Source organism: Erinaceus europaeus, chromosome 5 (assembly GCF_950295315.1).
Source record: "Erinaceus europaeus chromosome 5, mEriEur2.1, whole genome shotgun sequence".
Classification (NCBI taxonomy): domain Eukaryota; kingdom Metazoa; phylum Chordata; class Mammalia; order Eulipotyphla; family Erinaceidae; genus Erinaceus; species Erinaceus europaeus.
In genome coordinates, this window is record NC_080166.1 from 11,161,098 (window position 1) to 11,188,817 (window position 27,720).

Here is a 27,720-nt window from a genome sequence, read left to right on the forward strand (position 1 = left end):
ACTTCCTCTGGACTTGGGAGACTAACCTGGGGGCTTACTACACCTGGACCCAGGACCTCACAGCCCTACCCACTCTGAGCTCCTTGGGTCAGGGGGTTCCTGGGTCATGGGTGCCCTGATCAGGGGTAACACGGCTTGGGGGTGTCCTCAGTCTGGGGGTGTCCTGGGTAATGGGTGCCCTGATCTGGGGTTGTCCTGGGTCTGTGAGTGTCCTGGCCATAGGAACAGTGGGACAGGCCTGGTATGACCATGAGGACAGAGGGGACAGACCTGGGATGACCATTGGGACAGTGGGACAGGCCTGGGATGACCATTGGGACAGAGGGGACAGGCCTGGGATGACCATTGGGACAGAGGGGACAGGCCTGGGATGACCATTGGGACAGTGGGAACAGGCCTGGGATGACCACTGGGACAGTTTGACAGGCCTGGGCTGACCATTGGGACAGAGGGACAGGCCTGGGGTGACGGGGCGCAGATACATGGTCATTGCAGGAGTCTGTGGCACAGTGTTGGGGGTTGGTCCCTAGTGTGGGGCTTGTCCTGAGGGTCAAGTCAAAGTGCTGTGGACACACACAGACCACAGATCCCCTAGGATCATAGCTCACTGCCCAGTGTCCAGAGGCCGGAAGTGGACACGGGCACATGTGAGTGTGCATGGAGTACCCTGCCTGTCCACAAGTCTGGTGAGAGCGGGTCCTTCCCTGTGCACATGCGCCCTCTGCTGGCTGCTGCTGGTGCTGCTCCGGCCAAGCCGGGGCAAGGGGACATGCAGCTGAGGGGTGCGGGGTGCAGGACACCCCTGACCAGGACACACATGACCCAGAACACCCAAGGCCAGAACACCCCTAACCAGGACACCCCTAACCAGGACACGCCCTGACCCAGGACACCCCCTGACCAGGACACCCCCTGACTCAGGACAGCCCCAGACCAGGACACCCCCTGACCCAGGGGTCCCACATGGCTGCTCCTCCCCCAGCTTAGGGACATTGAGCAGAGACAGGAGGTAGGTGTCCAGCTCCCAGTGCTGGTGGCACCCTGGGGAGGTGGCCCAGGGCCTCACACTAGCCAGGGTGCAGGGAGGGGCTGGGGTCTGGCTCCCCAGAGGCTCAGATGGGAGGGTCTGTACTTAGGGGGATGGTGGCAACAGGCCATGCAGTGCCCCCCACCCCTGTGCCAAGCCCCCAGAACTGTGGTCCCCCCAGTGGACTGCACTAGGTGGCTCTGCGGCCCCCCCCCCGGTCCCTAGCAGAGAGGTGGGCATGATGCCCAGGGTCCCCACAAGCCAGAGGACCCTCCTGTCATGGCCTCCTCCTCCCAGAAGCTCATTGGGGGAGGTCTTCATGTCCTGGGTGTTGTGGGAGGGGGTTGCCAGGGGGCCCTGCTGACCTCTCCCATAGTGAAGGTGTGCTCCCCACCACAGCGTACCCCCACCCCTACGCCTCTGTCCTTGCTGCCCAGGCCCCTGTGTCCGTGTCCACGCTGGAGCCAGGACTGTCAGCAAGGAGGGTGGTTTATTGTTTCCTGCAGGGAGGGCTTCACCATTCTTTCAGGCAGAGACAGAGAGAGACAGAGGGATGGGGAGAGGAGAGGGAGGAAGAGGAGGGCCAGGTGGTGGCACATAGTGTGAAGCATAAGGACCCTTGCAAGGATCTGGGTTTGAGCCCCCAGCTCCCTATCTGCAGGGGGGTTGCTTCATAAGTGAAACAGGGTTGCAGGTCTCAATTTCTCTCTATTCTATCTGATAAAATGGAAAAAATTGGCCTCCAGGAGCAGTGGATTCTAAGCCCCAGAGATAACCCTAAGGCAAAAGAAAAAAAGGGGGGTAGTCGGGTGGTAGCACAGCAGGTTAAGTGCGCGTGGTGCAAAGTGAAAGCACCCGGCATAAGGATCCAGGTTCAAGTCCCCGGCTCCCCACCTGCGGGGGGGGGGGTGTGCTTCACAAGTGGTGAAACAGGTGTCTTTCTCTCCCCCTCTCTGCCTTCCCTTTCTCTCTCCATTTCTCTGTCTTATCCAACAACAGTAACAACAACAACAACAATAACAACAATGGCAACAAAAATGGAAAGAAATGGCCTCCAGGAGCAGTGGATTCGTTGTGCAGGCACCGATCCTCCCCACACCCCGCTTCACAGGCAGTGAAGCAGGTCTGCAGGTGTCTGTCTTTCTCTCCCCCTCTGTCTTCCCCTTCTCTCTCCATTTCTCTCTGTCCTACATAACAACATCAATGGCAACAAAAGCAATAATGATAACAATAAGGGCAACAACAAGGGCAACAAAGTAGGAAAAAATGGCCTCCAGGAGCAGTGGATTCGTAGTGCTGGCACTGAGATCCAGCAATAATCCTGGAGGCAAGATAAATAAAATATAAAAGAAAATAAAGAAAAAAGGGGGAGGAGGAGAAGCAGGGAGAGAGACAGAAAGGGAGAAAAGCAGAGAGGGAGGTGAGGGAGGCAGAGGGAGAGACATAGACAGAGACAGAGAAGCAGGGGAAGACAGAGGAGTCCCCCAGGAGTGGTAGAGCGGCTCCTCGCAAGGTTTGGGGTGGACAATGGACCCGATCCTGACCCTCCTCTAGGTCCCAAGGCCAAGAGGACCCTCCCCATCCCTGCCCCTCCCACGGTGACCGGAAGGGGAGCCAGACAAAGCCTCCCTCTCACTGGGGGGCAGACAGTTGTTGGCAGGGGGCCGCCAGGCTATTGTCTCCCCCACCCCCAATCTCTGTTCTTCCTGGGCTGAACCCCTGAGCTGCTGAAGGATGAAGGGGTGAGGGCGCCTGGCCAGGAGGTGAGAATCCAGGGAGAGGGCACAGGACCAGACTGCAGGCCATAAACCCCTCCCCTGCCCCCTCCTCTGCTCCCCTCTCCCTTGTCCTCCCTCCCTTGCCCCCTTCCCTGTCCCCCCAGTCGCTCCATCCGCCCACAGTGTCCCCCTCCCCCATGATGTCCACCCCTGCAGTGTGTCCCTCTCACCTGTGAGCAGGTGTGGACACAGGGGCTCTGCCTTGTGGGGTGGGGGGCAGCACCTGGGGCTTGGGTCTGGGGATACCTGTCAGCCACTGTGTCCCGAGTGCATGCGTGAAGGAGCCTCCTGGCCAGGGATAGATGGGACAGGCTCTGTGGGTCCTGGGGACCAGGGACGGCGTGGAGGTGACTACGGTGGCCTTGGGGACCTGCACAGACCCAGGCGGCTTCTCCCAGGTCCGTGGGATGGGCTGCAGGGGGGCAGACAGATGGGGTGCCCCTCACTCCTGGGGGCAAGGGGCACGGGGGACTTTGTGACTCCTGGGCGGTGAAGGAGGCAAGGAGTCAGGGTGTCTGTTGTGGACGGTCCCTCCTGGACCAGGGAGCCCCGTTGCTGGGGGCTTGTCTAAGGAAAAGGAGCCCACAGCCCCTGGACTTTGGGGATTTCGTCCTGTGGCCCTGCCTGGGCTGCCCCTCCCCTCACGTGTTCAGAGTGCTGACTCAGGCCACTCTCCACCCCCCCCACGACCTTGTCCTCTGCACCCTGACCCTTGGCCAGCCCAGGGCCACACCCAGCCATGTTGCTGGGCTACCCGCCACTGCTTGCTTATCCTCAAGCCTGGGCCTGCCTGACCGGGGGGCCCAGCAAGCCCCCCTTGACCCAGAGCCAGGGACCCCCAGACCCAGAGCCAGAGCCAGGAACCCCTTGACCCAGAGCCAAGGACCCAGGGACCCCGAGACCTAGAGCCAGAGACCCCCAGACCCAGAGAACAGGGACCCCCAGACCCGGAGCCAGGGACCCCGTGACCCAGAGAACAGGGACCCCCAGAGACCATGAAACCCAGAGTCAGGGACCCCCAGACCCAGAGAACAGGGACCCCCAGACCTAGAGCCAGGAACCCCGAGACCCAGAGAACAGGGACCCCCAGAGACCATGAAACCCAGAGTCAGGGACCCCCAGACCCAGAGCCAGGGACCCCGAGACCCAGAACCAGGGAATCCGTGACTCAGAGTCAGGGACCCCCAGACCCAGACCCAGAGACCATGAAACCCAGAGCCAGGGACCCTGTGACCCAGAGTCAGGGGCCTCCAGACCCAGAGTCAGGGGCCTCCAGACCCAGAGCCAGGGACCCCCAGACCCAGAGAACAGGGACTCTCAGACCCAGAGCCAGGAACCCTGAGACCCAGAGCCAGGGACCCTGAGACCCAGAGCCAGGGACCCCGTGACCCAGAGAACAGGGACCACCAGACCCAGACCCAGAGACCATGAAACCCAGAGCCAGGGACCCCGTGATCCAGAGTCAGGGACCCCCAGACCCAGAGCCAGGGACCCCGAGATGCAGAGCCAGTGCCCCTCCCCGATAGTCCTCCCCAGTACCCCCTCCCCATGACCACTCCCCTGAGCCCTCAGAAGCACCCCAGAAGCAGAGTCCCGGCCTTGCAGGAAGGGCAGAGAGTTCACTGGCCTTGGCAGTAGGGCCTGGGTGCTCCATCCCTATGGCCCAGTGGACAACGGCAGGGTCCCCAGTTTCCAGAGGATGTTTGTGGGGTCCCAGGAGTGCTGTAACCACTGAGCTGGGCACCCCCTCCCCCGGTTACACCTTCCTTTTACCTCCTTTTGGTGCCCCTCTGGCTGCCTCCTGCCCCCTGCCTTCCCAGGGGACCCCATGGTGGTACCCCATCCCAGGGGGAGGGGCTCCATCAGGGCCTCTGAGTTGAGTGGGTGGGTGCAGGGGCTGGCTGTGGGTGTGAGTGGGTGGGTGCAGGGACTGGCTTGGGTGTGAGTGGGTGTGAGAGCAGGGGGCTGGCTGTGGGTGTGAGTGGGTGGGTGCAGGGGCTGGCTGTGGGTGTGAGTGGGTGGGTGCAGGGGCTGGAATTGGGTGTGAGTGGGTGGGAAAGCAGGGGGCTGGCTGTGGGTGTGAGTGGGTGGGTGCAGGGGGCTGACTGTGGGTGTGAGTGGGTGGATGCAGGGGCTGGCTGTGGGTGTGAGTGGGTGGGTACAGGGGCTGGCTGTGGGTGTGAGTGGGTGGGTGCAGGGGGCTGGCTGTGGGTGTGAGTGGGTGGGTGCAGGGGCTGGCTGTGGGTGTGAGTGGGTGGGTGCAGGGGCTGGCTGTGGGTGTGAGTGGGTGGGTGCAGGTGGCTGGCTGTGGGTGTGAGTGGGTGGGTGCAGGGGCTGGCTGTGGGTGTGAGTGGGTGGGTGCAGGGGGCTGGCTGTGGGTGTGAGTGGGTGGGTGCAGGGGGCTGGCTGTGGGTGTGAGTGGGTGGGTGCAGGGGCTGGCTGTGGGTGTGAGTGGGTGGGTGCAGGGGGCTGGCTGTGGGTGTGAGTGGGTGGGTGCAGGGGGCTGGCTGTGGGTGTGAGTGGGTGGGTGCAGGGGCTGGCTGTGGGTGTGAGTGGGTGGGAAAGCAGGGGGCTGGCTGTGGGTGTGAGTGGGTGGGTGCAGGGGGCTGGCTGTGGGTGTGAGTGGGTGGATGCAGGGGCTGGCTGTGGGTGTGAGTGGGTGGGTGCAGGGGCTGGCTGTGGGTGTGAGTGGGTGGGTACAGGGGCTGGCTGTGGGCGTGAGTGGGTGGGTTCAGGGGGCTGGCTGTGGGTGTGAGTGGGTGGGTGCAGGGGGCTGGCTGTGGGTGTGAGTGGGTGGGTGCAGGGGCTGGCTGTGGGTGTGAGTGGGTGGGTGCAGGGGGCTGGCTGTGGGTGTGAGTGGGTGGGTGCAGGGGGCTGGCTGTGGGTGTGAGTGGGTGGGTGCAGGGGCTGGCTGTGGGTGTGAATTTTCGAGTGATCCTGGGGAGAAGATTAAGAGGCGTCCCAGAACTGATCATGTGACCAGGCTCCAGCTCCTAGATGCTTATGGGATTGGGGTGCCCAGGCTCTGGAAAAATACCAGGGCAGGGGCGGGGGTCATGGGGCCTTTCCCGGGGTTGATGGTTAACCATCCACTTGTCCAGCAGCCTGAAGATAATCGCTGTCTCTGAGGAGCTGGGCTGCTGGGGGGTGGCATGTCTGCAGCTCATAAAACCTGTATCCTGGGGACAGGAGGGCCCCACATGCCTGGCCCTCCAGGCAGTCCCTGCACCCCACATCCTGCCAGAGTGTGGGAGAGAGATGCGGGAGGGGAGAGACAGAGGGGGAGAGACACTGCAGCCTTTGCCCGCCCCCAGGCCTGGCTGACTTGGGAACCGCAGCCCGGGGACAGAGTCCATGGGGGGGACCCCCACCCCTGGGCTTTGCCGGGACTTCCGCAGCTCCTGGTGGACTGGTCCTCCCCCTCTGCCTTGGCCGCTCCCCTCATTGCCTTTAGTTTCTGAGACAGTTTACAGTGTTTGATTCCTTTGCTGATTTTGATCAAAGGGAGAAGGGGAGAGACAGAGAGACAGCACAGTTGGCGCACAAGGGCCTCGAACCCGGGGCTCTGAGCCTAGGGTGCAGCCCACTGCCTGATCCCGGGAGCTGTCTCCCGACCACAAGTGGATGGTGGGTCCTGACCAGTCCCTTTACCACACCTGCTTCTCCCAACCTCGGCCCCAGGACCAGGTTGGCCCCGGGGGTAGGTGTGGGGCCCAGCGGTCGCCTCTTCCTCAGTAAGCCCCCAGAGGTCCCAGGAATGCTGGCTCAGCGGGGCGTCCCAAGTTCTAGAGAGCACCTGCCCTCCCTGGAGACCAAGGGGTGCCCCGAATACCCGCCCCGCCCTGAGTGCTGAGCCTGCGAGGCCCTGCCCGCCCCACCCACCCGTCTGTCCCCAGGTTGAGGACAGAGGGACGCCTCCATAGGTGTGGCTGCTAGTTGCCCGAGCACTGACCACACCCCGCTCCTGTGTCCAGGGAATGTGCGAGCAGGGCCCCTGGACACTGCGCCCCATCCTGGAGATGGGGGTTTCCGGGGTGACCGCTGAAACCCAGCTCCCGGCTCCCTCTGACTCAGCGGCCAAAGGTCGGGAGGGGATGGTGGACTCCATACGCGCCTGTCACCATGAGCTGAGGACCCTGGCGGCATCCACTGCTCCAGACTGCAGTCAGGTCCCCGTGGAGGCCGCACGTCAGTAATTATCTGCTGGGCCAGAGCAGGGGGTCTGAAGGCCACCGCACTGTGACAGACACCCAGCACTCACTTGGCAAAGTGACAACTGTCCCAATACACCTGCCAGCAAAGCCAGGCCCAAAGCTCAGACAGGGAGTGACTGCAGCCACAGTCCCCTGAAGTCCCTGTCCCCTGAGGTCCCTGTCCGCTGCGGTCCCTGTCCCCTAAGGTCCCCTGTCCCCTGAGGTCCCTGTCCCCTGAGGTCCCTGTCCCCTGAGGTCACTGTCCCCTGAGGCCACTGTCACCTGAGGCCACTGTCCCCTGAGGCCCCTGTCCCTGAGGTCCCTGTCCCCTGAGGCCCCTGTCCCCTGAGGCCTCTGTCCCCTGAGGCCACTGTCCTCTGAGGCCACTGTCACCTGAGGCCACTGTCCCCTGAGGCCCCTGTCCCCTGAGGTCACTTTCCCCTGAGGTCCCTGCCCCCTGAGGTCACTGTCCCCTGATGCCTCTGTCCCCTGAGGCCACTGTCCCCTGAGGCCACTGTCCCCTGAGGCCCCTGTCCCCTGAGGCCACTGTCCCCTAAGTTCACTGTCCCCTGAGGCCACTGTCCCCTTAGGCCACTGTCCCCTGAGGTCACTGTCCCCTGAGGTCACTGTCCCCTGCAGCCACTGTCCCCTGAGGCCACTGTCCCCTGCAGCCACTGTCCCCTGAGGTCCCTGTCCCCTGAGGTCACTGTTCCCTGAGGCCACTGTCCCCTTAGGTCACTGTCCCCTGAGGTCACTGTCCCCTGCAGCCACTGTCCCCTGAGGCCACTGTCCCCTGCAGCCACTGTCCCCTGAGGTCCCTGTCCCCTGAGGTCACTGTCCCCTGAGGGACATACCTTCCCTCTCACTGTCATACCTTCCCTCTCACTGTCATACCTTCCCTCTCACTGTCCCCTTCCCTCTCACTGTCCCCCTGCCATACCTTCCCTCTCACTGTCCCCCTGGCCCCCTTGTTACCCCTCGACTTCCTCAGGAAAGGGCCCAGGTATTGTGAAGAAGGAACTGGGTGGGGTGCTTAGGGAGCTGCGGTGGGGTCCCTGGCCTGCCCCACTCCCAGGCTTCCTCTGCAGCAGCTTCCAGGAGTGGCCAGGAGAGCCTCCGCCAGCAGGGGACCCTTCCCACAATCTGGGCCCCCCAGGGTCCTGCCCCTGCCCTCCCCCCTCCCCTGGGCTTCCCATCCCCGCTGGCTCCATCTCCCTGCCTCTGTCTCTGTCTCTCTCCAGCCCACGGGCCTGGGGCTGGGGTTTGGGGGGCGGCAGGCTACAGCACCCCTCCTGCTGGGGAAGGTCCCCGTGCACCCAGCCTGCACAGGGGGAGGGGCGGCGGGAGGGCCCAGCAGATAAGGCGTTAACCATGGGCTCGCCCCCTGCCGACTCCCCGTTTGTGGGTGCCGGTGCCAAAGGTTCCCTATAAAGCGCAGGCAGCCTCCGCTGTCCACGGCCTCTCCCCTGCCCGGCCCGTCTCCCAGCTGCTCCCCTGTCCCGGCTCGGACCCAGCTCGACCCGGCTCCGCTCGGACCCCGCCAGGCCCCACGGGCACCATGGTGCGTCTGGTGCTGCCCAACCCTGGGCTGGAGCAGCGGATCCTGTCTCTGGAGCAGCTGCAGCAGGCGGAGGAGGAGGAGGCAGACGCCCGGCCCAAGTGGGACAACAAGGCCCAGTACATGCTGACCTGCGTGGGCTTCTGCGTGGGGCTGGGCAACGTGTGGCGTTTCCCCTACCTGTGCCAGAGCCATGGCGGAGGTGAGGGGGGACCCTGGGATGGGCCAGAGCCAGGCGGACCTGAGGGGGGACACCGGGGTGGATCAGAGCCATGGTGGAGGTCCTGTCCCCATGCTGTCCTGTCCCTGTCTTGTCCTGTCCCCATCCTGTCCTGTCCCCATCCTGTCCCTGTCTTGTCCTGTCCCTGGCTCAGCCTGTCCCTGTCCTGTCCCCATCCTGTCCCTGTCCTGTCCCCATCCTGTCCCTGTCCTGTCCCCATCCTGTCCCTGTCCTGTCCTGTCCCCATCCTGTCCTGTCCCCGTCCTGTCCCCGTCCTGTCCCTGTCCTGTTCTGTCCCCGTCCTGTCCCTGTCTTGTCCTGTCCCCATCCCATCGTGTCCCCGTCCTGTCTGTGTTCTGTCCCTGTCTTGTCCTGTCCCTGTGCTGTCCCCATCCTGTCCCTGTCCTGTCCTGTCCCCATCCTGTCCCTGTCCTGTTCTGTCCCCGTCCTGTCCCTGTCCTGTTCTGTCCCAGTCCTGTCCCTGTCTTGTACTGTCCCTGTACTGTCCCCATCCTATCCCCGTCCTGTCCCTGTACTGTCCTCATCCCATCCTGTCCCTGGCCCATCCTGTCCCTGGCCCATCCTGTCCCTGTCCTGTCCTGTCCCCATCCTGTTCTGTCCCCGTCCTGTCCCCACCCCTGTCCCTGTCCTGTCCCCATCCTGTCCTGTCCCCGTCCTGTCCCTGTCCTGTCCCTGGCCCATCCTGTTCCCATCCCGTTCTGTCCCTGGCCCATCCTGTCCTAGTTCTGTACTGTCCTCATCCCATCCTAACCCTAACCCTAACCCTAACCCTGGCCCATCCTGTCCCTGTCCTGTCCTGTCTCCATCCTGTTCTGTCCCCGTCCTGTCCCTGTCCTGTCCTGTCCCGTCCCATCCCCGTCCTGTCCCCGTCCTGTTCTGTCCCCGTCCTGTCCCTGTCCTGTCCAGTCCCCGTCCTGTCCCTGTCCTGTTCTGTCCCCGTCCTGTCCCATCCCGTCCCTGTCAGCAGTACAGCTGGCTGGCAGCAGTCAGGCAGCTCCATCTCCAGGGACCTTTGTGCCAGCCTCGCCCGGCCTCTCCAGGCAGCAGTGTCTGTGTCCCCGTGCCCTCTGTAGGAAGCCCTCGGGGACAGGAAGAGACCCTGCATCCCTCAGGCACCCTGTCCTGTGTCGGGCACCCCGGGGTGGGCAGTGGGGACCCCCGACCCACAGAGGGTTCTGTGGTGGGGAGTCCTGTGGTCGCAGGACATGATCCTGTTACTGTGTCCTGCCTTACGGGTGGCGGGTGTCCCTCAGTGCTCCCCACTCTCCCTCAGGTCCCTGTGTCTCCATTCTCATGTCCCTTCAGTCCCTGTGTCCTCCTGGCCCCTTAGTCCCTGTCCCTACACCTGTCCCCTGTCCCCGTCCCCCTGTCCACTGTCCTTGGCCACCTGGCCCCTGGCTCCCTGTCCCCCGTCCCCTGTCCCCATCCTCCTGTCCCCTGTCCCTGTCCCCCATCCTGTCCCTGTTCCCCCACCCCTGTCCCCCGTCCTGTCCCTGTTCCCCTGTCCCCTGTCCCCATCCTCCTGTCCCCCTGTCCCCATCCCCCTGTCCCCCATCCCTGTCCCCTGTCCCCATCCCGTCTCTGTCCCTGATCTCAGCTGTCCCTCCACAGGTGCCTTCATGATCCCTTTCCTCATCCTCCTGGTGGTGGAGGGCATCCCCCTGCTGCACCTGGAGTTCGCCATCGGGCAGCGGCTGCGCAGGGGCAGTGTAGGCGTCTGGAGCTCCATCCACCCCGCCCTCAAGGGCCTCGGTGCGTCCAGGGCCGTCCCCCCTCCCGGGGGGCAGCGTCCAACTCCAGTTGGGCCACTTGACTGACCCCCCCCCCCCCGCAGGTATTGCGTCCATGTTTGTGTCTTTCATGGTGGGCTTCTACTACAACACCATCATCGCCTGGGTCATGTGGTACTTCTTCAACTCCTTCCAGGAGCCCCTGCCCTGGAGCCAGTGCCCCCTCAATGCCAACCTCACGGGTCAGCACCCGTGTGGGCGTGGCCTCTGATCTCCCCTGGGCCCTGACCTCCCCTGGGGGCCCTGACCTCCCCTGGGGGCCCTGACCTCACCCAGGGGCCCTGACCTCACCCAGGGGCCCTGACCTCACGAGGGGGGCCTGACCTCCCCTGGGGGCCCTGACCTCACCCAGGGGCCCTGACCTCACCCAGGCCCTGACCTCACCCAGGGGCCCTGACCTCACCAGGGGCCCTGACCTCACCAGGGGGGCCTGACCTCACCCAGGGGCCCTGACCTCACCTGGGGGCCCTGACCTCACCTGGGGGCCCTGACCTCACCCAGGGGCCCTGACCTCACCAGGGGGGCCTGACCTCACCTGGGGGCCCTGACCTCACCTGGGGGCCTCTGACCTCACCTGGGGGCCCTGACCTCACCTGGGGGCCTCTGACCTCACCTGGGGGGGCTGGTGGGAGATGGGGGACGATGGGGGTCTTGAGCTGGGCAAGTGTGGGGGCAACAAGGCCACATGCAATATCATGTATGTGTGCATGCATATGGCTTGTAAAGGTATGTAGGCACATGCGTGTGCACGTGTGGATGCAGGTGTTCACGTGTGAGTGTTTGTGTGTGCTGACTTTGTGCCCTGCAGGTGTGCAAGGCGCCCCAAGCCCGGGGTGCCCTCCCTGTTTCCCTCCAGCTGACCCCTGCTCCCCTGGTCCCCGCCCTCTCCCTCCCTCTGACCCCGCCCTCCCTGCCGACCCCGCCCTCCCGCCGACCCCGCCCTCTCTCCCACTGACCCCGCCCTCCCTGCTGACCCCGCCCTCTCCCGCTGACCCCGCCCTCTCCAGGCGTGGTGGATGAGTGTGCGCGCAGCTCGCCCGTGGACTACTTCTGGTACCGCGAGACGCTCAACATCTCCACGTCCATCAGCGACTCGGGCTCCGTGCAGTGGTGGGTGCTCCTGTGCCTCACGTGCGCCTGGAGCGTGCTGTACGTGTGCACCATCCGCGGCATCGAGACCACGGGCAAGGTGGGTGCGGGACTCGCGCTGAACACTGGCCCCGCCTCTGCCCTGTCCGCTCCTGCCCGCGGCCCAACCCACTGCCCCGCCCAGCCAGGACCACGCCCACTGTCCCTGCCCCACCAGGGCCACGCCCACAGTCCCCGCCCACCAAGGGCCACGCCCACTGTCACCGACCCGCCAGGGCCACGCCCTTGTCACCGCCTGCCCGCTGTCCCTGCCCAGCCCACTCGAGGTGCTGCCCGGCAACTCCTGGTGCCCCGCCCACTCCCGGTGCCCCGCCCACTGCCTATGCCCCGCCCACTGCCGGTGCCGCCCTGCCACTCCCCACTCCCAGCTGTCATGGTCTCGCCCTGTGGGGAGCTGCTGGGGCTGAACCCTCGCGGCGGCCGCCCGCAGGCCGTGTACATCACGTCCACGCTGCCCTACGTGGTGCTCACCATCTTCCTCATCCGCGGCCTGACGCTCAAGGGGGCCACAAACGGCATCGTGTTCCTCTTCACTCCCAACGTGAGTGCCCACAACCCGCCTGGCCTGCCGCGGCCATGCCCGATTCTCACCCTGCCCTGCCCTGCCCTGTTCTGACCATGCACTGACACTGCCCTGCCCTGCCCTGACCATGCACTGACACTGCCCTGCCCTGCCCTGCTCTGACCATGCACTGACACTGCCCTGCCCTGCCCTGACCATGCACTGACACTGCCCTGCCCTGCCCTGCTCTAACCATGCACTGACACTGCCCTGCCCTGCCCTGCTCTGACCATGCACTGACACTGCCCTGCCCTGCCCTGCTCTGACCATGCACTGACACTGCCCTGCCCTGCACTGCCCTGACCATGCACTGACACTGCCCTGCCCTGCCCTGACCATGCACTGACACTGCCCTGCCCTGCCCTGCTCTGACCATGCACTGACACTGCCCTGCCCTGCCCTGCTCTAACCATGCACTGACACTGCCCTGCCCTGCCCTGCTCTGACCATGCACTGACACTGCCCTGCCCTGCCCTGCTCTGACCATGCACTGACACTGCCCTGCCCTGTTCTGACCATGCACTGACACTGCCCTGCCCTGCCCTGACCATGCACTGACACTGCCCTGCCCTGCCCTGACCATGCACTGACACTGCCCTGCCTTGCCCTGCTCTGACCATGCACTGACACTGCCCTGCCCTGCCCTGCTCTGACCATGCACTGACACTGCCCTGCCCTGCTCTGACCATGCACTGACACTGCCCTGCCCTGCTCTGACCATGCACTGACACTGCCCTGCCCTGCCCTGCTCTGACCATGCACTGACACTGCCCTGCCCTGCTCTGACCATGCACTGACACTGCCCTGCCCTGCTCTGACCATGCACTGACACTGCCCTGCCCTGCCCTGACCATGCACTGACACTGCCCTGCCCTGCCCTGCTCTGACCATGCACTGACACTGCCCTGCCCTGCTCTGACCATGCACTGACACTGCCCTGCCCTGCTCTGACCATGCACTGACACTGCCCTGCCCTGCCCTGCTCTGACCATGCACTGACACTGCCCTGCCCTGCCCTGCTCTGACCATGCACTGACACTGCCCTGCCCTGCTCTGACCATGCACTGACACTGCCCTGCCCTGCCCTGACCATGCACTGACATTGCCCTGCCCTGCCCTGCTCTGACCATGCACTGACATTGCCCTGCCCTGCCCTGCTCTGACCATGCACTGACACTGCCCTGCCCTGCCCTGCCCTGCTCTGACCATGCACTGACACTGCCCTGCCCTGCCCTGACCATGCACTGACACTGCCCTGCCCTGCCCTGACCATGCACTGACACTGCCCTGCCCTGCCCTGACCATGCACTGACATTGCCCTGCCCTGCCCTGCTCTGACCATGCACTGACACTGCCCTGCCCTGCCCTGACCATGCACTGACATTGCCCTGCCCTGCCCTGCTCTGACCATGCACTGACACTGCCCTGCCCTGCCCTGCTCTGACCATGCACTGACACTGCCCTGCCCTGCTCTGACCATGCACTGACACTGCCCTGCCCTGCTCTGACCATGCACTGACACTGCCCTGCCCTGCTCTGACCATGCACTGACACTGCCCTGCCCTGCCCTGCTCTGACCATGCACTGACACTGCCCTGCCCTGCCCTGACCATGCACTGACACTGCCCTGCCCTGCCCTGACCATGCACTGACACTGCCCTGCCCTGCCCTGCTCTGACCATGCACTGACACTGCCCTGCCCTGCCCTGCTCTGACCATGCACTGACACTGCCCTGCCCTGCCCTGCTCTGACCATGCACTGACACTGCCCTGCCCTGCTCTGACCATGCACTGACACTGCCCTGCCCTGCCCTGACCATGCACTGACATTGCCCTGCCCTGCCCTGCTCTGACCATGCACTGACATTGCCCTGCCCTGCCCTGCTCTGACCATGCACTGACACTGCCCTGCCCTGCCCTGCTCTGACCATGCACTGACACTGCCCTGCCCTGCCCTGTTCTGACCATGCACTGACACTGCCCTGCCCTGCCCTGACCATGCACTGACATTGCCCTGCCCTGCCCTGCTCTGACCATGCACTGACACTGCCCTGCCCTGCCCTGACCATGCACTGACATTGCCCTGCCCTGCCCTGCTCTGACCATGCACTGACACTGCCCTGCCCTGCCCTGCTCTGACCATGCACTGACACTGCCCTGCCCTGCTCTGACCATGCACTGACACTGCCCTGCCCTGCTCTGACCATGCACTGACACTGCCCTGCCCTGCTCTGACCATGCACTGACACTGCCCTGCCCTGCCCTGACCATGCACTGACACTGCCCTGCCCTGCCCTGACCATGCACTGACACTGCCCTGCCCTGCCCTGACCATGGACTGACATTGCCCTGCCCTGCCCTGCTCTGACCATGCACTGACACTGCCCTGCCCTGCCCTGACCATGCACTGACATTGCCCTGCCCTGCCCTGCTCTGACCATGCACTGACACTGCCCTGCCCTGCCCTGCTCTGACCATGCACTGACACTGCCCTGCCCTGCTCTGACCATGCACTGACACTGCCCTGCCCTGCTCTGACCATGCACTGACACTGCCCTGCCCTGCCCTGCTCTGACCATGCACTGACACTGCCCTGCCCTGCCCTGCTCTGACCATGCACTGACACTGCCCTGCCCTGCCCTGACCATGCACTGACACTGCCCTGCCCTGCCCTGCTCTGACCATGCACTGACACTGCCCTGCCCTGCCCTGCTCTGACCATGCACTGACACTGCCCTGCCCTGCTCTGACCATGCACTGACACTGCCCTGCCCTGCTCTGACCATGCACTGACACTGCCCTGCCCTGCCCTGCTCTGACCATGCACTGACACTGCCCTGCCCTGCCCTGCTCTGACCATGCACTGACACTGCCCTGCCCTGCTCTGACCATGCACTGACACTGCCCTGCCCTGCCCTGCTCTGACCATGCACTGGCCCTGCCCTGCCCCTGTTCTGACACTGCCCTGCCCCTGCCCTGCACTGCCCCTGCCCTGCACTGACCCTGGCCTCTGGCCCCTGCCCTGCCCTGCCCAGCCCTGCCCTGCCCTGCACTGCCCCTGCCCTGCCCTGCCCTGCACTGCCCCTGCCCTGCCCCTGGCCTCTGGTCCCCGCCCCAGCCCCCGTCCCCTCCCATCTCTCCTGGGGGGTCTCGGCCTTGACCCCAAGGGATGCCACTGTTGGTCTCGGAGCCACGTGCCAACTGGCCCAGGCTGTACGGGGGACCCGCCTGTCACCGGGAGACATCGCCTGTGCCGACAGCCTCTGGGGCCTCCTGGCACCTTCGTGGGTGCAGGTCCTGCACCCACCTCACGCACCTCCTCCGCCCCCCTGCCTGCGGCCCCGGCCTGTCCCTGGGTCACTGGGTGGCGCCTCTGTCCCCAGGTCACAGAGCTGGCCAACCCGGTCACCTGGCTGGATGCGGGGGCCCAGGTCTTCTACTCCTTCTCGCTGGCCTTCGGGGGTCTTATCTCCTTCTCCAGCTACAACTCTGTGCAGTGAGTGGGGGTCACAGAACTCATGCCTGTGTCCCCTCAACCCTGAGTCCTCACGGCCACCCATCCCCATGTTCCTGCGTCCCTGTATCCCCATGTCCCCATGTCTCCATTCCCCTGTGCTCCCATGTCCCCATGCTCCTATGCCCCCATGCCCCCGTGTCCCCATGCCTCCATGCCCCTGTGTCCCCATGCCCCTATGCCCCATGCCCCCATGCCCCCATGGCCCCACGCCCCCATACCCTCATGTCCCCATGCTCCTATGCACCATGCCCCCATGCCCTCATGTCCCCGTGCCCCCACAGCCCCAGGCCCCTGTATCCTGACACACTCCCTCTCTAGCAACAATTGTGAGATGGACTCCGTGATCGTGTCCATCATCAATGGCTTCACTTCCGTGTATGCGGCCACTGTGGTCTATTCTATCATCGGCTTCCGTGCCACTGAGCGCTACGATGCCTGCTTCAATACGTGCGTGCCCTTGCCCACTGCCCCAACCACTGCCCACTGCCTACTGCCCCAACCACTGCCCACTGCCCCTGCCCACTGCACCAACCACTGCCTACTGCCCTGACCACTGTCCACTGCATGACCACTGTCCAATGCCCACTTCCCCAACCTCTGTCCACTTCCCACTGCCCCGACCACTGCCCCGACCACTGCCCACTATTCACTCTGCTGCCCACTGTCCATCTCGCCCACTGCCCCGCAGGAACATCCTGACACTGATGAACGGCTTCGACCTGCCCGAGGGCAGCGTCACGCAGGACAACTTCCTGGAGATGCAACAGGCCTGCAACAACACCGACCCGGTCGCCTTCGCCCAGCTGGCCTTCCAGACCTGCGACATGAACTCTTTCCTGTCTGAGGTCGGGGACAGGGACGGGGACAGGGATGGGGTGGGGATGGAGGGACGAGAGGACAGGGGACGGGGCCACATGTGAGGCCCGGGTGGCCGTCCCTCCCACCCACTGCACCTGAGCCCCGGCGCCGTCCACAGGGCGTGGAGGGCACAGGGCTGGCCTTCATCGTGTTCACTGAGGCCATCACCAAGATGCCGGTGTCCCCGCTCTGGTCGGTACTGTTCTTCATCATGCTCTTCTGCCTGGGGCTCTCGTCCATGTTTGGGAACATGGAGGGTGTGGTGGTGCCCCTGCAGGACCTGAACATCGTCCCCAAGAAGTGGCCCAAGGAGCTGCTCACAGGCAGGCTGGGACGCAGGGCAGGCGGGTGGGTGGGTGTAGAGGGCAGGGGCCTGAGCAGGGGAGAGGGGGGGTGGGGCCTGGGCAGGGGGAGAGGGAGGGGGTGGGACCTGGGCAGGGGGGAGGGAGGGGGCGCGGCCTGGGCAGGGGGAGAGGGAGGGGGTGGGGCTGGGCAGGGGGAGAGGGTGGGAGTGGGGCCTGGGCAGGACAGGGGGCCAGGCAGAACAGAGCAGTGGATGGGGCAGGGGGCTGTGCAGTGCAGGAGACAGGGCAGGGCATGGCTGGGACTGAGTAGGGAGGGCATGGCCGGGGCTGGACAGGGTCAGGCGGTCCCTAGCATGCTGCAGTGTCTGCCCCTGACACGCTGCCCCATCCACAGGCCTCATCTGCCTAGGCACATACCTGCTGGCTATCATCTTCACACTGAACTCAGGCCAGTACTGGCTCTCACTGCTGGACGGCTACGCGGGCTCCATCCCGCTGCTGGTCATCGCCTTCTGTGAGATGTTCGCCGTGGTCTACGTGTACGGCGTGGACAGGTGGGCAGCGAGGCCGGCCCCCCGAGACCAGCCCCCGGCTTCCAGAAGCTCCCACCCGAGCGTCTGCGCCGACTGGCCAGGAGGTGGCCCGGGCCGGCAGGCGGTGGCCTTTGGCGAGGACGGGGGCTGTGCAGTGACCCGGACCCAGGAGGGAGAGGGCCGGGCTGGGCGCCTCTGTGCTGTGTGACCCGGGGTGCCCCAGGCAGTTCTGGGGAGCAAGAAGGACCCAGGCAGGGCAGGGCAGGGCCTCGCTGCCTGTCCCTCCCCACGGCAGGCGGGTGACGCCCCCCTCCCTCAGGTTCAACAGGGACATCGAGTTCATGATCGGCCACAAGCCCAACATCTTCTGGCAGATCATGTGGCGGGTGGTGAGCCCACTGCTCATGCTGGTCATCTTCCTCTTCTTCTTCGTGGTCAAGGTCAACGAGGAGCTCAGCTACAGTGTCTGGGACCCGGCCTACGTGCGTGCTCCCCGGGCGGGCGGCGGGCGGGCGACTGAGCCGGCAGGGGGCGCCCATGACAGCTCCCGCCCCTCACCCTGCCCACAGGAGGACTTCCCCAAGTCGCAGAAGGTGGCGTATCCAGGCTGGGTGTACGGCGTGGTGGTGGTGGTGGCGGGCATGCCCTGCCTGGCCATCCCGGCCTTCGCTGCCTACAGGCTCATCCGGGACCAATGCTGGGGCCGGGGTGACCGCCAGGAGCTGGTCGGAGCCATGTCCACCATCTCCGTCAATGGGGACCTCAAGCACTGAGCCCCCGCCACGCGGCAGGCACGGTTGCAGGGATCCCGGGCGTGTGAGCGTGTGAGGTGTGTGAACACACGTGTGCACTGCATCTGTGTGAAAACGTGTGTGTTGTATGCAGACGTGTGAACACATGTACACTGTGTGAGTGTGTGAGAGCATTGAGCACGCGAATGTGCATTTTGTAGGTGTGTGCGCTAACATGTACACCATGTGCTCACACGTGTCCATGTGAGTTCACGTGTGTAGATGCTCGAACACACGTGTGCACTGTACAGACACGTGAGGCTTGCTGGCATGTGAACATATGTGTGCAGTGTGCTCACGTGTATGTGTGTGGTGTGTGTGGGCAAGGGCCACTTGTGTGTCCTTCATGAGGTGTGTATCACACCCGCCCACGTGGTGGTGTGTGTGTGTGCGCGTGTGTGCACATGCGTGTTGGTGTGCACCTGCGTGAGTGTGTCCACGCCGCCATCCTCGCTGCCCCGTGTGTGACTGTGGCATGCACTCGGCCCCCCAGAAGTCAAAGTCGCTCCAGGCACCCGAGTGCCCCGTCCTCTGTGAGCCCAGCAGGAAGGTCCCGCCCGGTGAAGCCTCTGGCCTGGGGTCCCAGCTCTGTCAGAATGGGGTCCCCACTCTGGCTCTGTTACCCCCCAGCAACCTGGGGATATCCTCTCTGAACCCCTGAAGCCAGGGCCATGCCACCGTTAACCCCAGGAACAGGAATCCTGGGCCTGGGCCACACCAAGACTATCTGTGCTGCACACAGCTGAGCTGAGCTGAGGACAACCGGGGTGCCAGGGGGCAGTGCCCCCGCCTGCCATGCACTCGGGTCTGGCGCCTGACTGGTGACCTCGGGGTGACTCAGCCACCTCTTCTGCCATGGACAAGCTGGTGTGAACTCGGGGACACACTAGGAGGGACAGGCGCCACGTGCCCACCTTCAGGGACACCAGCACTGTCCCGACACAAAAACCAAGCTTCTGGAACCACTAGAGCCGCCGCTCGGCCCCGGGACGCAAGGTCCAAGGACCACAGCCTTTATGTTCCAAGCCATCGTGACTCAGGCCTCCCAGACCGCAGCTCCTGTGACCCCAGCACCTATGGCCTCAGCCCCCATGACCTCAGCCTCCAAGACCCCAGACCCTGTGACCCCAGTCCCTGTGCCCTTACCCCCTGTGACCCTGGCCCCTGACACCCCAGCTTTCCGTGACCCCAGCCCCCTGTGATCTTAGCCCCTGAGACCCCAGCACCTGTGACCCCAGCCCCCAAGACCCCAACCCCCATACCCCCAGCTCCCAACCTCATCTGTGAGCCCCACAGCCCAGGTGGAGACCCCCCTCACCTGGGTGTCTGTCCTGTACTCTGTTTGCTAAGCCTTTCCCTGCCCCCAATAAACACTTTGAAACACACCGAAAGGGTCTGGGGTGGGGGTGGAACCCGGGAGCTGCGGTAAAGGGTCCAGGGGAGTCGGGTCCTGTGGGGAGGAGTGCAGTGGGGCTGGGTTCCTTGGGGTCCCAGAGGTGTTTTGAGGGCAGGGTCCCTGTGAGGCCCCTGCGGGGTCCTGGGGGCAGGGTCCTCGCCCGCTGGAACTCCAGTCAGTGTGCATGCGGGCAGGGCGGAGCTGGTTAGCCATTAACGGCTATTCTTGTTGCACTGTCGGCCAGCAGGCAGAAGCCTTCCAGCATGGCCAGCAGCCGGGGGCCACCCACACCCTGGGCCGGGGCCGGGGCTGGGGATGGGCGCCCGGCCTGGGGCAGCAGGCTGCAATACCTGCTCAGCTGTGTGGGCTTCGCCGTGGGGCTGGGTAACATCTGGCGCTTCCCTTACCTGTGCCAGGCCTACGGGGGAGGTGAGGGCCCTGACAGTCTGTCCCCCCACTCCCTGTCCCCACCTGTCTCACCTGTCCCCTCCTATCCCCCTGACCCCCTGTGCCCACCTGCCCTCCCTGTCCCTCTGTCCCTACCTGTCTCCCTTGTCCTCTCATCCCCTGTCCCCACCTGTCTGTCTGTCCCTACCTGTCTCCCATGCCCTTGTCCACACCTGTCCCCTCCCTGTCCCAACCCGTCCCTCCCAAAACCCTGTGCCCACCTGTCCCCCTGTCCCTACCTATTTTCCCTGTCCCTTTCCTATTCCGACCTGTCCCCCTGTTCTACTTGTCCCTCATCTATCTTCCCTGTTCCTACCTGTTACACCTGTCTCCTCCACCCCTACTTATACCCCCATCCCCACCTGTCCCCACCTGTCACCTTGTCCTCATCTGTCCCTCCCTGCCCCCACCTGTCACCTGTCCTCATCTGTCCCTCCCTGTCCCCCTGCCCCCACCTGTCACCTTGTCCTCATCTGTCCCTCCTTGTCCCCTTGTCCCCACCTGTCACCTTGTCCTCATCTGTCCCTCCTTGTCCTCCTGTCCCCACCTGTCACCTTGTCCTCATCTGTCCCTTCCTGTCCCCCTGTTCCCACCTGTCACCTTGTCTTCATCTGTCCCTTCCTGTTCCCCTGTCCCCACCTGTCACCTTGTCCTCATCTGTCCCTCCCTGTCCCCCTACCCCCACCTGTCACCTTGTCCTCATCTGTCCCTCTTTGTCCTCTTGTCCCCACCTGTCACCTTGTCCTCATCTGTCCCTCCCTGTCCCCCTGTCCCCACCTGTCATCTTGTCCTCATCTGTCCCTTCCTGTCCCCCGTCCCCACCTGTCACCTTGTCCTCATCTGTCCCTTCCTGTCCTCCCTACCCTCTACTTGTGCCAGGCCTACAGGGGAGGTGGTATGGGGAGCCATCCCTCTCCCACTCACCTGGCAGGGGTGAGGGGCGGCTCCCCTCTAGACGGCAGTGGTCTCGTGTCCCTGGCTGTGGCTGGGGAGCCAGGGCAGCCCAGGATGACACAGTCCACCTTTGCTGGCAGGGGATGTGTGTCCGGGCCTGTCCCTTAGGCCTGGACCCAGCCTAGACCCCTGAGGCTCAGACTGTGGAGATGTCTGGATTATGGGGTGTCCTGGGGATGGGTGTGGTGAGTGAGTGTCTGTGGCTCCCTGATGGGTGTTGTCACCCCCAGTTTCTGCTGCCCAGACCAAGACGGGAAGGGTCATGGACTCCCCTCAGCACCCTGGTGGGTGCTGGGTGCTGAGTGTGGGGTGCTGGGTGTTGGGTGCTGAGTACAGGGTGCTGGGTGCAGGGTACTGAGTGTGGGGTGGGGTAGTGGGTACAGAGTGCTGGATGCAAGGTGCAGGGGACTTTCTGTGTGGTGTGATGGGTGTGGGTGCCCCTGACCCTTGTCTTGCCCGCATGGGGAGGGGCTGCCCGCATGCTGGTGGTGAATTCTGTCTCCTTCACTGAAGGACATGGCCTGGGGGTGGGGGCTGAGTGTGTCCTCGGGTGAGGGCATATATCTGGGGTGTGGACGTGTGTCCTGGGGTGTGGACGTGTGTCCTAAGGATGTGGACGTGTGTCCTGAGGTGTGGATGTGTGTCCTGGGGTGTGGACGTGTGTCCTGGGGATGTGGACGTGTGTCCTGGGGTGTGGACGTGTGTCCTGGGGTGTGGACGTGTGTCCTGAGGTGTGGACGTGTGTCCTGGGGTGTGGACGTTTGTCCTGAGGTGTGGACGTGTGTCCTGAGATGTGGACGTGACAGACTTGCGGCCTGCCTGGCCCCTCAGGTGCCTTCCTCCTGCCGTACGCAGTGGCGCTGGCCCTGGAGGGCATCCCGCTCTTCCACATGGAGCTGGCCATTGGGCAGCGTCTGCGCAGGGGCAGCGTGGGCGTCTGGACGGCCATCTCCCCCTACCTGGGAGGCGTGGGTACGTGCCTGCCGGGCGTTAGGTCCCCGGGGAGGGTGCTCGGCTCCGGAGGGGCGGCGGGGCAGGTGGCCCGGGGACGGAGGGTGACGTGTGCCCCCGCAGGGCTGGGCTGCTTCTCGGTGTCTGTGCTGGTCAGCCTGTACTACAACATGGTGCTGGCCTGGGTGCTGTGGTACCTGCTCAACTCCTTCCAGCACCCGCTGCCCTGGAGCTCCTGCCCTGCCAGCCACAACCGCACAGGTGGGCCGCCTGTCCTCACCTGCCAAGTGTCTGTCCCACCTGCCAGCCCTGCCCCTCACCTGCCAGCCCTGCCCCTCACCTGCCAGCCCTGTTCCTGTCTGAGTTCACTGAGGCTGACTGTCCCCCTGCCTAATGTCCCTTCCCCGACTGCCCCATCAGGCCTGCTGGCAGAGTGTGTGGGCAGTGGCCCCGTGAGCTTCTTCTGGTTCCGACGGACACTCAACATCTCCTCGGACATGGGGGCCAGCGGGGCTGTGCAGTGGCCACTGCTGGGCTGCCTGGCGGCCAGCTGGGGGGTGGTGTACCTGTGCGTCAGCCGGGGCATCGAGTCCACTGGCAAGGTGAGCAGGGCACAGTCAGGCCCTGGGAGCTCAGCTGGGGCCTGGGTTCGAGTGCCATACCAGCAAAGCAGGCTGCAGGTCCTTCCTGTCTGTCTGTCCCTCTCTCTCTCATGCTCTGACGACAGAGATGGACAGTGGGGTGGAAGGCCTCTGGGAGCCCAAGGCCCCCTTCTCAACTTTCTCTTGGTCTCTATCCAATAATAAATACACAAACAAATAAATAAATATTTAAAAAAAGAGAAAGAGGGAGGGAGACAGAGAGAGAAGGAGAGAGAGAGACAGAGGAGACAGACACAAGGAGATGGGCTTGCCCCAGGAAGCTTCCCAGCAGAGACGTGGGACCACCTGTCTGTGGAGAGGAGAAGACATGGGCAAGAGGGCATGATGTTCTTTCCTCTGTGCATGGCCTGGTGTACACGTGTCCAAATGTGCACATACGTGCATGTGTCCAGGCATGACACAGGCGGCAGGTGTGAACAGGTGTGTCCAGCCAGGCAGCAGGTGACAGGTGTGAGCAGGTGTGTCTGGCCATGCAGCAGGAGACAGGTGTGAGCAGGTGTGAGCAGATGTGTCCAGCCATGCAGCAGGAGACAGGTGTGAGCAGGTGTGTCCAGCCATGCAGCAGGAGACAGGTGTGAGCAGGTGTGTCCGGCCATGCAGCAGGAGACAGGTGTGAGCAGGTGTGAGCAGGTGTGTCTGGCCATGCAGCAGGAGACAGGTGTGAGCAGGTGTGTCTGGCCATGCAGCAGGAGACAGGTGTGAGCAGGTGTGAGCAGCAGGAGGCAGGTGCACAGAGCAGCCCCTCAGATGTGCTGTGAGCCCCACGGGAGCCCTCAGTTGCTCAGCTGTCAGTCCTTCTGGTCTGGCCTGCAGGGCCCCTGGGGATACTGTATGGTTTGGGGGGCAGACACCATGCAGGGACCCCAGCCAGTGACCGAGGCGTGCCGGGTCCAGTGTGGACGGGCCCTGCGAAGTCACCTGGGGTGTGAGGGCCGTGCCCTGAGCCCTCACCCCACTGCCCCAGGCCATCTACTTCACGGCCCTGTTCCCTTACCTGGTGCTGACCGTCTTCCTGGTGCGGGGACTCACACTGCCTGGGGCGGCCGACGGCCTGGCCTACCTCTTCACCCCTGACGTGAGTGGGCAGCGGGCATGGGGGCACTGGCCTGGGCCTGAGAACGCCCCCGGGAGAACCCCAGCTGGGGATGCAGAGGCCTGCAGGGGAGGGTCCCCAGGTGTCTCCAGAGCCAGCACCCCTGTGGGACCTTGCGCTCCCACCCGAGCCCCCTGGTAGCGGGACCCCAGCACCTGGGCCCGGTCGGGGGTGTAGGGAACCCACCACACCTGTGTGTCATTACCTGTTTGTGGCTGGCCGGGGGTCCCCAGCTCCAAGCCCACAGACGCCCACAGATGCGCCCAGGACGCCCCGGGATGCCCCTTGCACTGCCCCGCGCCTGCCCGGCTCTGCAGGTACGGGTCCTGGGCAGCCCCCGTGTGTGGCTGGACGCGGCCACTCAGATCTTCTTCTCGCTGTCCCTGGCCTTGGGGGGCCACATCGCCTATGCCAGCTACAACCCTCCCAGGTGGGGCTCCCTGGGACCGCGAGAGGCGGGGGCAGGGGCCCAGGTGGGATTGCCCACCCCCCCCCCCAGCATGTCCTGTGTGTCCTCAGAAACGACTGTGAGAAGGATGCAGTGACCATCGCCCTGGTCAACAGCCTCACGTCCTTGTATGCTGCCGTGGCCGTGTTCTCTGTGCTGGGCTTCAAGGCGACCACAGACCAGGAGAACTGCCTGGACAGGTGAGCAGCCAGGGGCTGGGGCCGGGGCCAGGGCTGGAGACGGGGAGGACAGCAGAAACAGGTGGGCGTAGTTGACAGGGCAGCTGACTGGGTTGGGGTTGGGGCTGGGGAACAGCGGGAGTGGTGAGCGGGTATCCCAGGGCCACTATCCCCGCCTCCCCTACTGGCCACCACGGCAGGGCCCGGGTGTCAGCATCCCCAGGCCTGTGTGCGGGTGCTGGAGCTCAGCCTTTGCTGAGATGGCAGCAGGGCAGCCCCAGACACGTGTCCTCAGGTCACAGAGGCAGGGCCCTTGACGGGGTCACCACAGACTGTCCCCTGTGGGACCCCAGGGTGTCCTGAGCCTGCAGACGTGTCCCTACATGGCTTAGCCCTGGGTCCCGCACTGTGGGCACTGCTGTCACACGGGGGTGGGGGGCAGCGAACATCAGGGTGGTGGGGGCCTCAGGGGTGAAGTGTCTTCTCAGCGGGGACCCAGTGACAGACTGACAGACACGTGTCACCAGGTGGCTCATGCACTAGGGTTCACCCATGAGGGACAGGGACCTTGCAGAGCACGCTAGGCTCACGGGGGGAGATGCCCCCACTCACACCTTGAGGGAGACTTCCACCCAGGCTGGCCTCGGAGAGTAGTGTCCTTGTATGTTCCTGTGTCTCCCATGGCTCCACCTGGTGGACTAGTCCCCAGCCTGCTGCCCCTGTGTCCCACAGAAACATCATCCTCATGGTGAACGCTTTTGAGCTCCCGGACCAGAGTATCCCCCGGGAGGACTATGCCTTGGTCCTCAATCACCTCAACGTCACGTGGCCCGAACGGGTGGCCCAGCTGCCCCTGGAGACCTGCCTCCTGCGGGACTTTCTGCACAAGGTGAGCCTTGCGTGTCTGAGCGTGGTGTGCGAGCTGTGTCTGTGTGTTGGCACGTGCTGCTGTGTGGACGGAGCTTTGTGCACACGTGTGCTGGCATGTGAATGGTGGTCTGCACAAACATGTCAGTGTGTGTTGCAGTGTAGCTGGTGCTATGCACACATGTGCTGGCATGTTGCTGAGTGAGTGAATGTGCTGGTGTGCTGCACAGTACTGTGCACATGTGTGCTGGCATGTTTCTGGATATGATACACACATGTGCTGGCATGTTGCAGAGTACTGTTCATGTGTGTTGGCATGTTGCTGGGTACTGTGCATGTATGTGCTGGTGTGTTTGTTGCTGAGTACTGTGCATGCATGTGATGACATGTTGCTGGGTACTGTGCACATACATTCTGGCATGTTGCTGAGTACCGTGAATGTGTGCTGGCATGTTGCTGAGCACTGTGCATGTGTGCTGGTGTGTTGCTGAGTATTATGCACACGTGCTGGTGTGTTGATAATTACTGTGCGTGTGTGCTGCTATGTTGCTAAGTACTATGCATGTATGTTCTGGCACGTTGCTGAGCGTTGTGCATGCATGTGCTGGCTTGTTGCAGATTGTTGTGCACATATGTGCTGGTGTGTTGCTGAGTGCCGTGCACGTGTGCTGGCATGTTTCTAAGTACTGTGCACATGTGTGCTGGAATGTTGCTGATGTGTGCGTGTGCAGGGTGCGTCGGGCACAGGGCTGGCCTTTATCGCCTTCGCGGAGGCCCTGCTGCACATGCCCGGGGCCCCCGGCTGGGCCGTCCTCTTCTTCGGGATGCTCTTCTCCCTGGGCCTCACGTCCATGTTTGGGAACATGGAGAGCGTCATCACGCCGCTGCTGGACATGGGGGTGCTGCCCCGCAGGGTCCCCAAGGAGGCCCTGACGGGTGAGTGGACGCAGCTCTGGGCGTCGGGGTGGGGGGGCGCCGCGGAGGCCGTGGGGCTGACCAGAGCTGCCCCCAGGCCTGGCCTGCCTGACCTGCTTCCTGCTGGCCTCCTGCTTCACGCTGCAGTCGGGCAGCTACTGGCTCGAGCTGTTTGACCGCTACGCCGCCTCCATCAACCTCCTGGTCTTCGCGCTGCTTGAGGTGCTGGGCGTGGCCTACGTGTACGGCCTGGACCGGTGGGTTTGGGGACCCTCCCCTGCCCTTGCTGGGTGCCCACCCTTCACGCCCCGAAGCCACGGGGCCCCTGGGTGCGTCCCCAGCATCCCCGCCTGTGTCCAGCTACGCCGCTCTGTGCGGGGTGGCCCCTGGACCACGTCTACTGACCCCTGAGAGCTGTGTCTCTGCTGCCCTGTCCACGCCCCACGGCCGTCCTCGGCGTGTCTGGGAGGTGGGGGCCTATCTGCTGGCCCCCCCCAGCCGTGTCCCTGTCCACCCCCCGCCCCTCAGGGTTGGTCTGGGCCTGGGGGCTGCCCAGCCGGTGACCAGCCGCTGAGTGTGTCCATGGCAGGTTCTGCGAGGACGTGGCCTGGATGACGGGCAGACGGCCCGGCCTGTACTGGCGGCTGAGCTGGCGGCTGGTCAGCCCTCTGCTGCTGCTGCTGGTGCTGGGAGCCTCTGTGCTGCTGCTGGTGTGCTCCCCACCCGGCTACCATGCCTGGGACCCCCAGTATGTGAGTCCCGGGACCCCAATATCCAGGGACCCCATATGTGAGTGCATCGAGGGGCCCTGGGGCCCTGTACAGCCCTCCTTGGGGGACTCAGCACCCACTTTCGTAGGCCCTGGACTGGCCCACAGAGCAGCGCTCAGTCGTGGGGGTGGGGGGCGGACCAGGGCCTCTTGTCATGTCCCCTCATGGGGTGTGAGGTGGGGGCAGGCCGAGGTCACCCCAAGAGCAAGCAAGAGGGGCCACTTTCAGCTCAGGGCTTGTCTGTCCAGAGCGTCCGGTGACCGTCCCACCCTACCGCCGGCAGCCACGGGCCCTGGACGTGGCTCACAGTCCGTGTCCCACAGGAGCGGTTCCCTGAGCGGCGGGAGAGGCTGTACCCCGGCTGGGTGCAGGCCGTCTGCGTGTTGTTGTCCTTCCTGCCTGCCCTGTGGGTGCCCGCCGTGGCCCTGGCCCAGCTGCTGCGGCGCCGGACAGGGGGCTGACGCTGCAGAGGGGGAACCCCTACCGAGCCGGGGCCCCCTCCATCCACCGCACCCCTCTCTGGCACACAGGCTGACCCCCAATCCTGGAATCCATGGTGTCCTGAGCCCCTGCCCCCCCCGTCCCTGAAGTGTGTGTGGGACCCCACCCTTGGCCAGCAGACCCAGCGGACACACTGTCACCTGGGAGCCTGTCCCCACCCAGCCCCCTCACTCTGTGACCCCAAACCTGCCCTGGGGGCCAAGCCGCCTGCCACTAGGCCTGGCCAAGCCCGGTT

The 27,720-nt window shown here is 64.4% G+C and overlaps 2 protein-coding genes across 4 annotated transcripts; both read left to right on the plus strand.

Moving 5' to 3' along the window:
• Window positions 1-8,439: 8,439 nt before the first annotated feature.
• Window positions 8,440-19,687, plus strand: SLC6A19 (solute carrier family 6 member 19). The gene is made up of 12 exons (XM_060191121.1): window positions 8,440-8,758; window positions 10,409-10,549; window positions 10,632-10,769; window positions 11,595-11,776; window positions 12,167-12,277; window positions 15,682-15,794; window positions 16,134-16,262; window positions 16,504-16,660; window positions 16,792-16,996; window positions 17,373-17,532; window positions 17,831-17,993; window positions 18,081-19,687. Exons 1-12 carry the CDS (start codon window positions 8,557-8,559, stop codon window positions 18,282-18,284), a joined length of 1,905 nt encoding a protein of 634 aa, XP_060047104.1. The 5' UTR covers window positions 8,440-8,556; the 3' UTR covers window positions 18,285-19,687.
• A 268-nt stretch (window positions 19,688-19,955) lies between these two features.
• SLC6A18 (solute carrier family 6 member 18) lies at window positions 19,956-27,500 on the plus strand. 3 transcript variants are annotated; one of them, XM_060191109.1, is made up of 12 exons: window positions 19,956-20,127; window positions 21,931-22,071; window positions 22,174-22,311; window positions 22,471-22,652; window positions 23,677-23,787; window positions 24,123-24,235; window positions 24,325-24,453; window positions 25,165-25,321; window positions 26,031-26,235; window positions 26,312-26,471; window positions 26,804-26,966; window positions 27,308-27,500. In XM_060191109.1, exons 1-12 carry the CDS (start codon window positions 19,962-19,964, stop codon window positions 27,443-27,445), a joined length of 1,803 nt encoding a protein of 600 aa, XP_060047092.1. In that variant the 5' UTR covers window positions 19,956-19,961; the 3' UTR covers window positions 27,446-27,500. The 3 variants fall into 3 exon arrangements, with proteins under 3 accessions (XP_060047092.1, XP_060047093.1, XP_016042539.2); XM_060191110.1 differs by having other exon boundaries at window positions 26,804-26,924; XM_016187053.2 differs by having other exon boundaries at window positions 19,956-20,082.
• Window positions 27,501-27,720: the final 220 nt, after the last annotated feature.

Bases quoted from the DNA above. Each gene is read 5' to 3' on its own strand.
- SLC6A18 (XM_060191109.1), top strand. From the start codon at position 19,962: ATGGCCAGCAGCCGGGGGCCACCCACACCCTGGGCCGGGGCCGGGGCT. The intron at 24,236-24,324 runs GTGGGGCTCCCT...GTGTGTCCTCAG, and splicing joins GCCAGCTACAACCCTCCCAG to AAACGACTGTGAGAAGGATG. The intron at 26,472-26,803 runs GTGGGTTTGGGG...TGTCCATGGCAG, and splicing joins TACGTGTACGGCCTGGACCG to GTTCTGCGAGGACGTGGCCT.
- SLC6A19 (XM_060191121.1), top strand. From the start codon at position 8,557: ATGGTGCGTCTGGTGCTGCCCAACCCTGGGCTGGAGCAGCGGATCCTG. The intron at 10,770-11,594 runs GTCAGCACCCGT...CGCCCTCTCCAG, and splicing joins CCTCAATGCCAACCTCACGG to GCGTGGTGGATGAGTGTGCG. The intron at 17,533-17,830 runs GTGGGCAGCGAG...CCCCTCCCTCAG, and splicing joins TACGTGTACGGCGTGGACAG to GTTCAACAGGGACATCGAGT.